Source organism: Gavia stellata, chromosome 16, assembly GCF_030936135.1.
Source record: "Gavia stellata isolate bGavSte3 chromosome 16, bGavSte3.hap2, whole genome shotgun sequence".
NCBI lineage: Eukaryota > Metazoa > Chordata > Aves > Gaviiformes > Gaviidae > Gavia > Gavia stellata.
Window position 1 is genome coordinate 10043562 of NC_082609.1, and position 15981 is coordinate 10059542.

Here is a 15981-nt window from a genome sequence, read left to right on the forward strand (position 1 = left end):
TTCTGCCTAAAACCAGCCTCCACCTGCCATCTTCTTGTTGCAGGCTTAAATGGAGCAATATTCCCTAGCCTCAGCTTGCTTGTCTCTGGTTTCCAAAGGAGATGAGGCATATGCAGTCACGCTGTTCACCAGCTCTCCTGTCACCCTCCCACAATAACCTCCGAGAGAGGAAGGAACATGTCTATGGAGGCTGGGTAAAGAATAAAGGCGCCCGCTGTCACCCACCCCCTGGGATGGGGAGAATTGGGCAGGAGCCCACGGGTGGTTGCGCTGCTTGGCTGCCCAGCAGACGTGTGCCAATTTGTCAGGCAGGACGGAGAGAGAAGAGCTACGGCTGCCAGGGACGGGAGGACACAGCCCACGGGAGCCGTGGGAATCGCCGCTCCGGCACAGGGAGGGCCTTGCTTCCCAGGAGGAGGGTGGTGTAATAGCACAGTATAGCAAAGCCACGCATTAGGCTCTAGCACGGCTGTATCAAAGTGCTTTTCTGGGTATTACAGAAAAAGGAATCCAGCCAAAGAATCATGCTGAGTTTCATTTTATTGAGCAGAGAAGGCAGAGATGAGGGCAAGCCGCTCCTGTGTCCGTGCACAGGCATCTGTGGCCGTTGCTGACGGGGGCTCAGCTGTTGCTGCTTGGTGACAGTGGGGACTCAGCATTTCCCCACGTGCTTCAATCTTATTTTCCCTCCACTTCTCCTGTAAAAGGAGCAAGACAGACTTAGACAAAGCAGTGTATGACAGACACAGCAGTGTGGGACAAGGAGCTCATCCGTCCAAACAGGACCATTTGCCTGACCCATGCTAGTGTACCCCGGTGCCTCACCGGGAGCATCGAGCCATTTTCTCCTCTCCTTGCTCCTCTCTGATTTCCCCTATGGTAAGGCAGCTTTGAGTGTGCACCAAATGTTAAGGACTGCTAAGGAAAACCCAATGTTTTGCAAGTACATTCAAGTCCAGACGTGCTGGCTCCTATTGCATCTCCTTTAAAAGGTCACAGAGCTCAGGAAAAGGAGAAACTCAGGTTCTTCCTCTGAGATTTTGTGTCTTGTTCCACAAAGTCCATTCAGACTTTTCAGGAATAATTTGGCACAGCTCAGCTCCCGCATTCCTCCAGACACTTCTCAGCATCCAGAAGTGTGGGCAGTGAGAGTTGCAGCCTATGGCATATAGTGGGAAATGTGCATCAATTTAGTGCGTGCAGAAGGTACAGGCAGGATGCAATTGCCTCCCCGGCCCCGTGCTGCCTCTCGGCATGGCAACCAGCAGCGTGCAAAGCCTAGAAATGAATTAAAATTAACTGGCATTCACACAGCTCCATTCCAAGGAGGAAATATTCCACTTGGTAGGATTCAGGGTCCATACAAGAGGAGCAGCCTGGATGCAGGGCCTCCCCTCCATGAAGAACATCATTACATACGTGGAAATGGAGCCAACTCTCTCTGTTATTTCAATCCCCTCTACTTTCACTTACAGCACTGCCTTGCAGAAGGCACACTTGTTTCCGTACGTGACGCCATCCGTGCCGCAGTGAGGGTTGGACTCCCTTGTGCAGTACACGTTTCTGTTTACAAACTCTCTACAAATCTGCAAAAGGAATAAAAAAAAAAACCCTTTCAGGACTTCCATACTCTTTCTTTCACTTTCCAAATTGGATATAAGGTCAGTAATATAATGCTTTTTCTGACGAGAGGACTAAAGCGGCAGAGAAGACACTGCCTATTTACTGAAAGAAAAAGCCCTGTCAGAAATGAGCAGAAGCAGTGTTTTGGGGGAATTTTTGCCCCATGTTTGAGGAGGGAAACTGTAGTCACCTGGGAGAAGTCTTGATCTCCCAAAGACACGTGTGGATTAGCTTAGGCATGTAGGAGAACAGTCAGCGCCAACGCTCTTTCAGGCATTTGGTGCCAATTTAGCTCAATGCTGCATGGCTTCACGCGTCTTGCGAAACTGTGCACTCAGCTTGGTGCTTGCTGAGCTTTCTGCCTTCCCAGCAGAAGGAGGAGAAAACCATAGTCCATGGGAAATTAAAAATGGTGTCCAGGAAATGTACAGGTATGTTGTTGCTGGACAAGTCCCAGCAACGGGCCTTGTTTGGGGGAATAAAACACTCTCAGCAGTCCATTTGTTTCATGAGAAGATTGGACAATGGAGCAAAGTGGACAAAAGTGGTGCTGTGTACAAACACAACCCTGTGCAAGCACCCTAGACCTAATCATGGGAAGCATTTGCTAAACCAACCATCCATTTCCCCTGTCTACTTGCTAATGTGGCCACATAGTAGATCCCCTGTACAACATGGAACTCCCCAAAGTGCTGGGACTTCTTGGAAGGACCCACCTGCTCCCAGCAGACATTAAAAACTGTTTACCACGCACCAAGATCTTGGTTACAAAAACATTCTTCTAGAAAATGCAGATTCAGTAAGCAGAAACAGCTACACTAACCTCTTCAATGTCTTGACCCGCTACATCTGGAATAAAAAAACAAACAGAGATTTTACACGTCAGCATTATTTTCTGATAGAGGCTGAACTAAAGTCACAAACCCTTTATGCAAACCGCAGTGAAACATACACCAGGTTTTTCCTTCTCCGTCATCCTGTGCGGCGGAGGAGGGGGCAGGAAATACATTATCTGAATTGCTTTTCAGTATTTTGCTTTTTTGAAAAATGTTACTAAAATACCATGTAATCAGTCATTCAGCTGCTAACTGCACCTCAGACACATAACCCAATCTCCTGGAAGGCAGCCACTGCCGGGGAAGCGAGCTGCCGTATCGGATCTGGAACCGCACTCAACAGAGATTTTAAAGCTCTATTGACTTTCAAGGCTTTTAGGCTCCTGCACCTCTGAACAGCAAACACGGCTGGTACTGCTAGCAAGAGCGTACCGTGGAAAAGGAGAAGGGGACCCTGTGGTCAGCTTTACAGCCATCCTCCGCACGGCACAGCCCAGAGACTCTCCCAGAACAACTTCATCCCGGGCGAGATACAAAGAGATGTCATGGGGTGATACAGGGCAGAACAGGCACTGCCGGTCAGTAAGAGTGCAAAAATACCCGCTGTAACCACAGGCTCCGGGCTTGAAGGCAATCAGTCCATCCTCTTCATATTTCTTCACTGCAAAGGCTGCAGTCAGGCGTGTAGGTTGAGTCGTAGCTGTGGGACAGGGCGACTCTGCGATGTCTCTAAGGGGGAGCCTGACACTCAAGGGCGAACTGAATGTGGATTTCCAGAATCCGGGTCACAACACCGTGGGACAAACACCCAGCATCTCGCACGGCAGCGGGGCAGCAGAGGTTCGGATGCGAGGCTGCACCGGCTGGGTCGGTGGGTCACTGCCAGCTGTGATGCTGCTCAGGTGGCTCTGAGCAGGAGGGAACCCGTGGCAGGAATGGGAGGACCTTGTCCTCCACTTGGGCCCCCATGCATTGGAAATCCCACCCAAGCCTCAGTCAGCCAGACCATCACCCATCAACCCACCCTACTTCTTCTGCCGATTGTACTGCCCTTCGGTGTTTTATCCCCAGCACTGGTGTATTTATCATGTCCTCAGGTTAGGCTAGGCTACCTTCATTGTGAAGTCACTGTTACGGCTATCTGCCTATTACTTAAAAAATAGCTTGTTAGATAGTTTTTGTAAATATTATATGTGGCTACACAAGATTTTGTGATGGTGTCTCTTGACATTTGTTTATTTTATAGGAGATCACAGAGTTTGCTGCTATTCTGCCTGGTCTTGGAAGGAAGCTTCAGCACTCTGACAGAACCCAGTCCCAATTAAGACTCAATTAGAGACAGATGAATATTTCATAATGAATAACATGTACAAAGTAATTCACCTCTTTTCTCCACGCACAGCTTGCAATTATCTCAAGTGAATTCTTTATTCAAATTATTCTCAGAAAAACAAGTATAAATAATTATTGTCCTGCACATTCTTCAATAACTGTCACCACAAACCTTCCAGAGCTGGGTCAGCTGGACGCAAGCAATTGATAACACTGACGTGACCTATATGTTCAAAAATCATCACTCAGCTTCTCCAGATCAGAGAGATGTGTAAATCTCCAGATAAATAAATGCTGGATCCTTTTAATTTGCCCTCTTTGTTCTCACTCCTTGAGGACATTTGAATTTAATTTTCAAGCTTTTCTCTGCAACATAAACGAAAGCTGAAACTTTCATCTAATTACGTTTCCAGATCTCCAAGGAAAACATCAAATACCAAGATGCTTAGGATCAAAACAAGAGCTGATGACCCTGAGGTGAGTGAGTTTCTTTAACTGGTTCAACAAAACTCTCCAGCGAACGTTGATACCAAAAATTCATAATTACACTCTGCTTTGGTACATTTGCTGAAAGAGCTGCTTAGAATTTGCTCGCTCTGTCTCCCAGTGACACCTCCGCTGCGTTATTCACTGCGGAGGCACATGAGGAGTGGAAATATGTCACACGAGTGAGCAAGTCCTGCAGATATTTTCTACTTGCTCAGCTTTATCTTCAAGCCTGTCATCCAGTGATCAAGGCTCTCCAAAGTCTGCTGTTGTCAGGAAAGATTTTGACTTTTTTTTTTTTTTTTTTAGGCTAGGGAGAAGATCACTTACCGGAGAAGAAAGAGAGCAGCAGCAGGCTGAGAAGCACTAAGGCACCTGTTACCTTCATGCTGCAGGTAGCTCCAGCCCAAGCCAAGTGATCTGTGCAGGAGGTGTTGCCTCAGCACCGGAGCCCACAGTGTGCACACAGACCTGCCTTTCTGTGTATTTATGCACCCATCCGTAGCTGTCCTCATTCCCCACCTTAATTGTGAGAACTTCTCCGCTTCATTTCTAAAGCCATTATTGGTCCTGGCCATGTTTATGGTGCTTTAGGAATGCTGCTCTGTCCACATCAAACCTAGAAAGGGCTAATTATATGAGTGATAGACTCGGGCTTGTAATATCTTTTTTTTTTTTTTCTAAATAGTCACAGGATTCTCACAAGGGTGAATTTTCAAAGCGGTGATTCATCGGGGAAGCTGGTAATTTTCATTCTCTGGGCCCTCGCTGAATGCCAGCTCCGAAGCTTTGAGTGCGGCGTGATGACACTCACTAGACGTTACGAAATAAATCACAGCATGAGAATGTGTTGTCTGTGAAACCAATTATACGTTGTTCCCTGGCTATTTTTGAGGATGGTTCTAAATTTGTTGGTTTGGGGTGGAGAAGTGCACCGATGTGACATGCTCTCATAGCTGTGCGCACAGTCCCAGATAGGACTGCTGACTCTCCTCCCGAACTTTTTAAACTCTAGCTGTCAATATTTTCCAGTTTTTCACATTCACAAACATATGTTAGGGCTCCACTCGCACAGCAAGTGGCAATGAAGGGAATTTGATGGGAAATTGGGAGACTTGAGCTTTATTTCCAGCTGAGTCTATGCAAATATTTGTGTTCAGCTGCACCATTTGCAAGGTATCTGTTCAGATAAGAATAAGCTTAAAATTTTAGTACGCTTTCCTAAGGAGACAAGGCTTAGGAGAGCAACGTGTATAGATATATCAGTTTATTAGCTCCCCCAGTAAATTCTGAATCTGCAACTACTTCCAACCAAATTTGACATAGGAGTAAAAAAAATTAAAAATAATAAATACGTTTTTATACACTTTTCTAGCAACAGAGGGAAGATGCTACTAACGTCCTCAGCCAGCAAATGCCCTACATCTGGGGAAGCATTAGAGTTTGCAGCTTGCTAGACATCTTAAAATCCACACAGCAGAGAAACCGTGACTGACAGGTAAATTCTCAGATGTCTATTAAGGGTGAGCTCACGACACAGCCTCTCATATAATTTAGTTATCAAGTCAGTCAGCCGCAGCGCCGTTCAAAATCACGCTTAGTTCTGCCACTCGCAGCACTGCTTGTTTGCCTTTTCCAGTTTCACACGTCACTGCTCACGATCACAGCCTTAATGTGATCAGTCCTTTATCTACCCAAACGTTCAGTTGCTGCAGCATAACTGACTGGCTAAAGCTGTAGCAAATATACCGCAGGGACCAATCCCTTCTGGGCTGAGGAGAGGAAGAGACTAAATTACCAACCAGGTGATTATCATTATTATCCCTTTCCACTTCTTTATAACATCTGAAACAGGCCACTTGCTGGCATAGGGGAGGGAATTCTTCTGTCCCTCTGACTTCCCTGAAAATCAGGGGTAGAAGAAGGGCACCTGGACCTTGCTTTGCAGTCTAAGTGATGTAGCTGGGCAGAGTCTTGCTGGTATCAAGTTGAGCACTTACCTGTGTAAGTCTTCAGTTTTATGTGATACCAACCTTTCCATCTTCTAAAGAGTTCTTGCTTAGAAGCTCACGAGGCATCTAGGATACAGCTACATAGCCAGTACTTGCCATTTGCTCTCCCTTTTCCTGTAGGTGAGCAGCTCTTCTTTGGGCTTTTCCAAAGCCTGCTGAGCTCCTAAGCAAGTATCTGGCTTCCTCAGGCAGAAACTACCACTGCAGAGGAGGCTCACCATAGAATCTTGCTGTTGAAGACAATTTCCTGCTATGGCCAAAACTCCACTAGTCTGCGGCCACTCTGTAAATCTCTTGGCCAACAAGAAATTATAGCAGAGCTCTGTCCTGTGCTGACAGGTCTCTGTTCATATCCACTAGCTACTTAGACTGTTCCTTACTTATTTTTCACACACAGACAAGCAGGTAAGCAGGGAGGACTCTCATAACTCTCCAGTTTGTCTTTTCTTAAGAGCAGGCACAAAGGCATGATACATTTATATTGCCTGTACTAACAGAAAAAACCTGAAAATAAGTTCCATCCCTCTTCCTAGGACAGGGCATAGCTCTGTACTAGTACCAGGGGGAGGATGAGCCTCATCTTCTGGTGGGAAGCACCTACAAAATTCCTGGTCAAGAAACGATCTACTTCAGGAAACAAGACCCAAAGAAAAGACTTGGAAGGCACAGATTTTGTCCTAAATATCAGCCTTAGCAGCAGATATTCTTGCTACATAACAAGAGACTGGGAGGTGGAGAAAGAAAGAGGAAGGGAGCGTGTGAGCCGTGGCACTTGGGACTTTTTGCCTGTGCTGTTTGCATATTAACACCTTGACTCACCCAAAAAGATGGCACATCATCATGAACATTCATATCTATCATTGCTCGTCCAGTGGACTCTTTAGGCTCCCACAAAGATGTTATCTCCATACCTTTCTTCCCAAGATAGAAAGCATCTTGGAGCTACCAGCACATCTTCTGGCCCTTCTTTCCTGCGGTTAGAAAAATCCAAGAACTTTTCCTGAAGGGTCCCCTGTCCTACCTCTGCCTCAAATACCCCAAGTACAACTTTTCAGATCTCTTCTCCAAGAAGCTGAAAGCCCGAGCCCAGTCTAATTTCTCCTGGGGTTCTCATTAGGCTCATTACGGCCTTGCCCAGCTTGCTGCAATTTTCTGCTGATCAACACAGTCTCGATGGACACACCCTTCAAGGAAGCAGCAGTTCCTCATTTTCTTCCCTATGAGATAGCCTCCTCCCTTTGCCATAAGCCTCCTTTTTATAACGCATGGCCAGACCTGCCCCTTGCCCAGGTGTGACCAGGTAGGGCTGACCACAGCCACCTTTCTCTTTCACACTTCCCCAGGGCCATCCCCCCATGCCAGGGCCCCTAAAAGGACCAGTTCCTCCAAGACTCAGCGTTGTTACAAAGACAAGTCCATTTACATTCTATAAGACACTGAAATTAGGAAAGTGGCAGTATTTTATAGCAGCTTGGTTTTTCTCTTCTGATGGTTTGGTATGGAGTGACGTACTCTCATGAGGGCTTGGGCTGGTGTGTGATGGGCGTTACGCTTTGCTCTTTAGTGTGGTTTATTTCACAACTTCTCCTGCCTGAGAGATAAGTACCTAAAAGCCTGAAGACCATTACCCCTGCCCTGAAAAAAAAAACCCCAACGAAAAACCAGTCCATGGCAAAGAGAGTGGCTGCATTTAATTTATTGATCAATCAAAGCAGAGACCAATGTGCAACAGTCAAGGGAGTAGGGAAGAGCATGTTTGATTGCAGGATTTGTAAGGGAAAAATCAGGGTGAAGCTCATGGCTCCAGTGCTCAGCATTCACCACGGTGTCTGAGGAGCAGAGTTCCGCGGCTCCGCCTGAAGAGAAAGAGGGAGACCAAAATTACGGACATGGATCTCAGTTTTATGGTCTAACTTTACCCAAATAAGCCAATGTTTTCACACTCTCCAAGTTATAAAGTATTTCACTTAATGTTTCACCTCTTTCCTGATCTCTTAAATTACACGCTTTCTCACATGAAAGAGTTTTGGGGCAAACCCCATAATTTTGGACACCTCTTATGGTCACAGTTTAAATCACTCTGGCAGGGAGGGAGTCAGCAACACTGTGAGCCTGCAAATGGGGATCTGGATTTAATTGCAAGGGAAGGAGAAGACTCACTTGGACTAAAGATCTTCAGTGACTGGGGAGTGACAGAGGAGTGAGCATTGGGAGAGGGACACGGAGCAGGGACGGATTTACTGAGGGGCTAACGGGAGCTCCGGGGCTTCCACACCAGCTGCCGCCAATGCGTGTGTGCTCCAGCTCCTCTGGTTTCATGGCTACATGGTGAGTGCCATACTTACGAAACTGCGTTGCAGAACTGGCATTTGTTTCCATAAGTTCTACCATCGGAGCCGCAAAGGGGGTTATAGTCGGCGGTGCAGATGAGATTGTTACCCTTCTGTCCGTTGCAGTCAATTGTCTCCTAATAATGGAGCAACAACAGGATTTAAAGCTTTTGTTCCCCTTATTTTCCTACATGAGTGCTTTATTTTTCTTTAATGTTTATAATATGGCAAAGCATAAAAGCATTTTTCAGGTGCAGGGCTCTGTTGTTCTAGCGACTCCGCAAACTCAAAGGCAGAGAAAATGCTTCCCTGGAGCAGCCTGAAGTGGGGGGGAAAAAAATCTTATAAATGCTATTATAAATAGTGAAATGACCGTGCTGATATTTCCAGGCTGGCTCTCCCACTGGCTGCTCTGCTCTGGTTCAGCAGGCTAGCAGAGGCAAGTGTACAGAAAGTGGATGGTCGCAAGCCACACTGCAGAAAGTAATCCCACCTGAGGAATCATCGCTACTAATAGTGCTGGTCGTATATGACCCTCCTGCTCTCCCGCAGAAGCGGGGCAGCAGCATCTCTTGCTCAGCCCCTTTCCTGGTAAATGAAGGTCTTGGCACCCACTGACTGCTGTGTTCCCAGGTCAGAGGGGGGACTGCATATCTGAGTCATGGATTTGGTTCAATACCCTTTGACCCTGGCATACTTTAACTATTTTCCTCAAATCCTATTTCCAGGTCAAATGCACCAGGACAGTGCAGGTGGTTCTATTATTTAGTTATGATTCAGTGAATTTGTGTTGTAAAATGCATTGTAACAGCAGTTAAGAGTGCAGATTTCTGCGCTTTACCTGGAAGCATTCTCCAACATTGCGCAGGTTTACCTCCAGTCCATTCCTTTGGGAAGAAAGGGAGTTGAGAATGAATGAGCACAGCGCAGCCACTTCACGAGTCAAACTACCTCGTTACACTCTAAATACCAACATGAGCACCTACTGATCTAGAAACCCCTCCCGTGACCCAGCCCCTTCACTTACGCCACAGCATTGCAGAAGCTGCACTTGTTTCTGTAGGTAATGCCGTTGGTGCCGCAGATGGGCAAGTACTCCAGGGTGCAGGGGATAGCGTTACCACTGCCTGATCTCAGGTAGCCAGTACAGTCGAGCTGAAACAGGCACAGAACAATATTTTAATCTCTGCTCCCCTTTGCATCAGTCCTGTGTAATGGAGCGTGGTGCAAGAGACATCTCCTGCTCTCCCCAGGGCTGCAAGGGGAGAGGAGCTCCCAGCCCCAGCGCGGTGGTGTTGGAAGAGCACAAACAATTGAAATCCTGCACGTTGGGTACAGCATGATCCTTGAGTATCGGGTTTTTTCCTGTCCTGAAATAGGCTTCATCCCTGCCGTCTTGGGGATTTTCACCATGAACACCACCATGAAGGATCTTTCCCTAAAATGCCTTATGCGGCAGCAATTTTGCTGCAAAATGTTGATGCTACTTGAAAATGGAGTTTACGCTCAGCTCGGTGTTTCTGCAATTACTCTGAGTGTACTGAAATGGAAGTCGTTGTATTATGTTAAATTGCACAGCCAGAGTGTTTCTTTACTTTCTCTCTCTAAACTATAAATAGAGATACTTCTCCACTTCACAGTAGCTCCATATATCGATAAACAAACTTTATGATAAACATTCTGATAGAATTGTTTTTTCTGTTACAAAATTATGATTTAGTCAAAATCCAAACTTCCTCTGGGAATTTCTTAGCTTCAACAAGCCTCTACGTCTAAAGAGAAGTGTTTTGATAACAGTGAAACATTACTGAAATCAAAAGTTTCCATCCTTAAGTCTGGTGTTACACACAAGATAACATTTTAAAACTCACTGATTTTAAGTGTTCAAAAAAAATTTAAAATAAATTCTTGCAAATCTGAAATTCCTCATTTTCATTCCATTTCTGACAGTTTGAAATTTTGTGGGTTTAATACAGAATTAATCATAGGTGAGGTTTCTGTCTAGCTCTCTGCCATCATTTCACCCACCTCTGCTCAGTGCAGCAGAAGAAGGAACCGATCTCAGACCTTACCTTAACACATCTTCCATCGTGCTTCTTGTCGATGGCTCTGTTACGGCTAAAGGGAGAGAGAGAGAGAGAAGGAAAGGAACAATTAATCTGTCGATACCATGGAGTCATCTCACTCATTAAGTATCTCCACTCGTAAAGACCCAGTAATTAATCAGATTCAGGAGCTTTGACACGGAAGATCGCAGGCATTAGGGAAGAGAGAAACTGATGAAAAATCTAGTCCACCCCGCGATTAGTCACAACCCCAAAGGCTTTTGTCTGCTGCTTGTACTGGCATTGTAGGTAATCGGTAGACCTTATACTCACAAGATTTCTCTGCAGAGGGTGCACTCATTGGGGTAGGTCACGCCATCGGTCCCGCAGACGGGTTCGTAGTTGCGGGGACAGGCAAGCTGCGTTTTTCCAGAAAACTGGAACGTGCTGCAGAAGGCCTGTTAAAAAGTACTTGTAATGTCTCCAAGTGGAGAGGAGGGTGTGCTTGTATAAATCATGGGTTTGCTGCGTTGGGAAACTACTGTTGGTCATTATTTTTCTCTATCGTTCCTCCATGGTGAAGAGAGGAAACAAAAATATACTGTGTTTCTTACAACGTGCAAAAGCACTTTTTCACTATTAAGACTTCCAGTACTTTTGGCAAGCATTGCGGGCAAAAATGATCATTCCTTGGGGAATCAAGACAGGGAAGACGTTTAGGCAGTTTTTCAATAGTTGTATGGATTTTCTGCTGGCATTCTGTGGTGTGCTGACTCTCGCTCTACATTATTAATCGCTGTCTTTTTTATCATCAACATGGTAAGTTATCTTTCTCTGACAAAGATATTTTCTTATTTTGGGGAAAAGAGGTGGTATAATACTTAGTGGCGCTTTTCCTTCTTCTTTTCTCTTTCACTCCCTTCTTTTTTCTCCCTCAAGCCTTCCCTGCATTACAGTGTGAGTATGAATTATTCATCTAGACTTAGAAATCAAGACTAAACAACAAAGATCTACTACTCACCCGTCGTTGAGCAATAACAATTTCTGCAATAAAAACAGAGATTATAAAATATAAAAATTGTACAATGTCCTTGACTAAAATTCCTTTGGAATCATCAACTTCCCAACAGAGTAACCAAATACATTTTCTTATTACTGAGAAGTGATTGCTTTCCCGAATGTTTTATCTACTCCAAGTAAAAAAGAATTTAGATGCTAAGATTTAAAAATTCAATTATTAGTGAAACTAGAAATTTTGACTCACTAAAGAAGAAATAGGACATAAACTTTTCTCCTTTTGCAGCACTATTATCCCCACTAAGTCTCATAAGTTTAAATCAGACAAATGCGTCCTACCAATCTATAGTATTTATATGCACAAGAATAAAGTTCATTGAAAGAGAGCTCATGTATTACTAAATCATCACTTCTCCAAAAGACTGAACTCTCCTTTAAGATGTATATATACAGGCAAAGGTTCAAGAGGACTCGAGATACTAGCATAGACTGTAGCAAAAACCACTTACCAGAAAGGCAGCTGAGAACCACAAGCCCAAGAAGGGCAACGCTTCTTGTTGTCTTCATAGCGGAGATGGTTGTATAGTCTGTTACTTGCAAAGCTGTAGCTGTTGAGTTCAGTAGATGGTTCTCAGTCGTCTCTCTCTGCACTATATATATACATCTCCCTGACCTTGTGAGGTCATACCATAAAGTAATTATTTGCTCTGTAAACTAAGAAAATTGTATTGATTATTGAGTTGAGCTCTAAAGAATAATTGTTTGTTAGAGAGATGCCCAGAAGAATTAAACAAAAATGTGAGCTACACCCAGCTTGCTAACAAAGGCGCCCTGCTGTACAATGAGTGATTTGTAATTTCCAAACAAGAGCACTGTCTCAATAGTAGATGTTGTGAAATTACGTATAGAAGTTGGTAAAGCAAAAAAAGCCCATTTGTTGAAAGCGTTTGTACTTGTGCACGCCATATTACATACACTAGACAGTTGTTGGGCTCCAGGAGAGTTGCATGGTACACCAGAGTGGGGAGACAGCAGCATGGGACACTCTAAGCTTTTACAGACATAAAATCTGGGGTTTGGCAGGCATCAGTGTACTTTAAAGATGCTGAGGGCTCAATGAATCTCTCCGCACTCTCTCCTGTAGTTTCCTGGTACGCGGGATTTCTCACCAACAGGAAGGAAACAGTCATCACAACAGAAAAGCATTACCTAAAACTTCAGAAGTTTATAAAGACATTTCTATGTAGAAGCAGGAGTTATTAATCTGTTGGCAATGGGCATGAGTCTGATTAATAAATGATGAGAATAAGTACCCTTAAATCTGGACTGGAATAATGTTTCCTCTTAATGGCAAGCAAGTGGTATTCTGTGCAGGTGACACAGGCTTCTTAATATCAAAGACATTCAAGAAAAATTTGCAGCAGCTGCAAACAGAAGGTGAGTCCTTAGGCTCCCCTCTTCCCCCTCTATTATATGGCATTAAATTTAGAGTGTCAGCTGAAAGTTGTGTTTTAAGGAAGATAAGTGAAGAATAATGTGCTAGGCTGTGTTAAGTGGTTCAACTCTATCGCAAGTGTATGGAAAAACAAATAAGGAATATTGCATAAAATAATACATTTTTGATTCAACGTAGTCACGGAAGGAAGTGAGGGATGGAACACGTTTGTGCTTTAGAAGAAGCTTGATTCATACATGTGGCTTAAAGGCAGTCTGAGTTTTAAATAGAAAATCAGAATTGTTTTTCGTATTATCCTGGGAGATGTTCAAGTCTTGGCATGGGCAGATAAATCATAAAAATGTAGCTGAAAGTGTAAGGGAACTGTAGTCACAGAATAGAGCTTGCGGGATTTGGCCTGTTCATATCAGTGAAATCATTTTTCTGAAAAATAAATGAGTAATGCTATTTGGATCTCATTCACAAATATCAGAAGTTGAAGGGTTCCTTTGAAAGCTGTTTCTGTTGTATTCTTAGCATCCTGAGAGACTTGACTTTCTGATTCCTTGAACTGATTGTGAGCATATTTGGAAGGGAAGCAGTAATCACAGAAGCATTAATATTGATTATTCCCCAGGGGCAAGAATGCCAAAGCCTGAAAACAAGGCTGCCTCAGAACTTGCACCAACCACTGGTGGAGATGGCACTTGCTGGCTCTGCGGTGGTTCGTGAGGCCACAGGAATGCAGTCTGTCTCCTCTTCAGCACTGCAACCTGAGTGTCTCCATGTCCACCTCCAGACCTGAGATCCCCAGTTACCAGAAACTGTGCTGCTTCTCCGGTTGCCTCTCCTGCCAGGTTGAAATCAAGCTGGTCACTCAGGAGCTGTTGGGAATGGCAGGGTATCTGCTAGAGAGCAGCATCATTCTCATGTTTGGCCAACACCTGCCCTTTGATTAATTAGATCCGCTGGGGAGGTCCCCCTCTGATCCCCATGCTGCTTCTGCGGGTCTGGGTAGCCCACCAGGACAGCCCCAAAAGCAGCTCTTTTTCTCCAGTAATCTCTGCCACTTCGCAGGGCAGCAGGGAGAAAAAGCGAAGCAAGGGAAGAGTCTTGCTACAGGGTCTATGAGAAAGGATGGGAGATAATTGGTAGCAGTCAGGGCAGGGCAGCGAGAGCTGCTGGGCTTGGTGTGATGTGGGATTGCACGAGGAGCTCCGTTAATAAGAAACAGAGGGAATGGGACAGAGGTAATTGCGGGGCAGCAGACGGGTTGAAAACAGGCTTTAGGAGCAGTCAAAAGTAACCTGTCTCCATGCATTTGGAAGAGTGAGCTTCAGGAAATGTCATACACATGTTGCAAATGAGAAGGGCAAAATGAACTCATCTGCCAAAACCCCTCTGATATTCAAGAGTCTCATGATGGTGGGCTCAGTAAAGTGACTTTGGCCGTAGGATTGTTTTAACCTTTCTACAGATATGAGAATGACAGAAAAGTTTAAATAAAACCCTTCCTGCTATTTCAAGTTCTTGGAGGGCAAACTTTCAAGAAGGTTATGGCCACATGAGTGGGATAAACATTGGTAGTCATATGATGGATCCTCTTGTATTAAGGTAAATTTCCAATTTCTGGAAATTCTACCCAGTTTCTAACCCAGCATTATTTTTTCCCATAACAGTGATATTTTCCCGGAAATCTTTTCCTTTGGTCGTGAGAGTCCCTATCTCAAACAAGTCTACAATCTAACATGATCAAAAAGAGTCTTCATTTATTTTCCCTGCTTCAGTTTAAAACTTGTCACAGGGCTTCATCTGGCTACAAAGAAAAACTATACTTTTTAATTTTTTTTGGAAAATAAAAAAGGGTGAGCATGTGCATGCAAGATCACATGTTGTTATTCCAGCAGCAGTATCACTGTCCTCGCTCCCATGTCCTGCTGTCACACACCACACCGTAATTGAGAATAAAGTGGTACTGGGCTCCAGTCTGTGCTACTGTAGAGACAAGTGCAAAATGCATTTCTTTGCCATTGACTGGAAAAGCTGCCCAGGGAGGTGGTGGAGTCACCATCCCTGGAGGTGTTCAAGGAACGTGTGGACGTGGCATTGAGGAACATGGTTTAGTGGGCATGGTGGGGTTGGGTTGATGGTTGGACTTGATGATCTTATAGGTCTTTTCCAACCTTAGTGATTCTGCGATTCTGTGTGATTCTGTGACTATCGATGTGGCACACTGCAGGAGCTCACAAAACAGGTTGCTGTTCCCAGACCTCCGCACACGGGGGCAGAACTGGATCTTCTATGAGAACGTGAATTCAATTTACTGCAAGCAAAGCGCCTGCTCTAAGCCGCATTCATGTAATATTTCTCCTTGCAGTTCAGCTATCTGATTGCTGCCTGCGTATCTCCAGTCGTTTAAGCATAGATGATATCACAGGCAAGAGTGTCTGGAATAATTTGACTGTCTGGGAGCCACATACTAACAGCAAAAGCCTGAGGATCTGGCCCCGCACATCCCAATCCCTCAGCGAGACTCAGCTCTGCCTCGCTGCAATAGCTCTGACACAGCCAGCCCCCAAAAACCACGTCTCCAAGTAATTTTCTTTTAAAACATCATTTTATTTTTCTCCACGTCAGGTAAGAACATAGTAACAAACCATTTATCCTGAATGAAGCCTCAGAGAGAAATTGCATTAACGGAGAGGTCTAGACTGGCTTGAGGTATATTTTGGCCAGCAACAAGTAGAACAATACACTAAACCAGAAGCACTGATATAAAATAGAGCAGAAAATAACTACATGCAATGTGTTAATCAGGTTGTGGGGTAATTGAATGACATTTCCTAAATTCACAAACATCAGATA

The 15981-nt window shown here is 44.7% G+C and overlaps 2 protein-coding genes across 2 annotated transcripts; both read right to left on the minus strand.

The window, feature by feature from the left end:
* Positions 1 to 652: 652 nt before the first annotated feature.
* LOC104263496 (serine protease inhibitor Kazal-type 6) lies at positions 653 to 4665 on the minus strand. Its single transcript, XM_009820207.1, has 4 exons — positions 4608 to 4665; positions 2447 to 2472; positions 1474 to 1586; positions 653 to 698 (listed from the first exon to the last, which is right to left on the minus strand). The coding sequence occupies exons 1-4, from the start codon at positions 4663 to 4665 to the stop codon at positions 653 to 655; spliced, it is 243 nt and encodes an 80-aa protein (XP_009818509.1).
* Positions 4666 to 8099: 3434 nt separating this feature from the next.
* Positions 8100 to 12367, minus strand: LOC104263497 (ovomucoid-like). The gene is given in 9 exon segments (XM_009820208.2): positions 8100 to 8145; positions 8635 to 8756; positions 9461 to 9506; positions 9647 to 9774; positions 10692 to 10737; positions 10998 to 11122; positions 11686 to 11708; positions 12191 to 12296; positions 12299 to 12367. Coding segments are annotated over 9 exon segments (711 nt in total).
* Between the last annotated feature and the right edge of the window lie 3614 nt (positions 12368 to 15981).

Coding starts and splice junctions, on each gene's coding strand:
- LOC104263496 (XM_009820207.1), bottom strand. CDS start 4,665: ATGAAGGTAACAGGTGCCTTAGTGCTTCTCAGCCTGCTGCTGCTCTCT. Junction 1,587..2,446: donor CGGGTCAAGACATTGAAGAG/GTTAGTGTAGCT, acceptor TTCCTTTTGCAG/ATTTGTAGAGAGTTTGTAAA. Junction 699..1,473: donor GCCTTCTGCAAGGCAGTGCT/GTAAGTGAAAGT, acceptor CTCCTTTTACAG/GAGAAGTGGAGGGAAAATAA.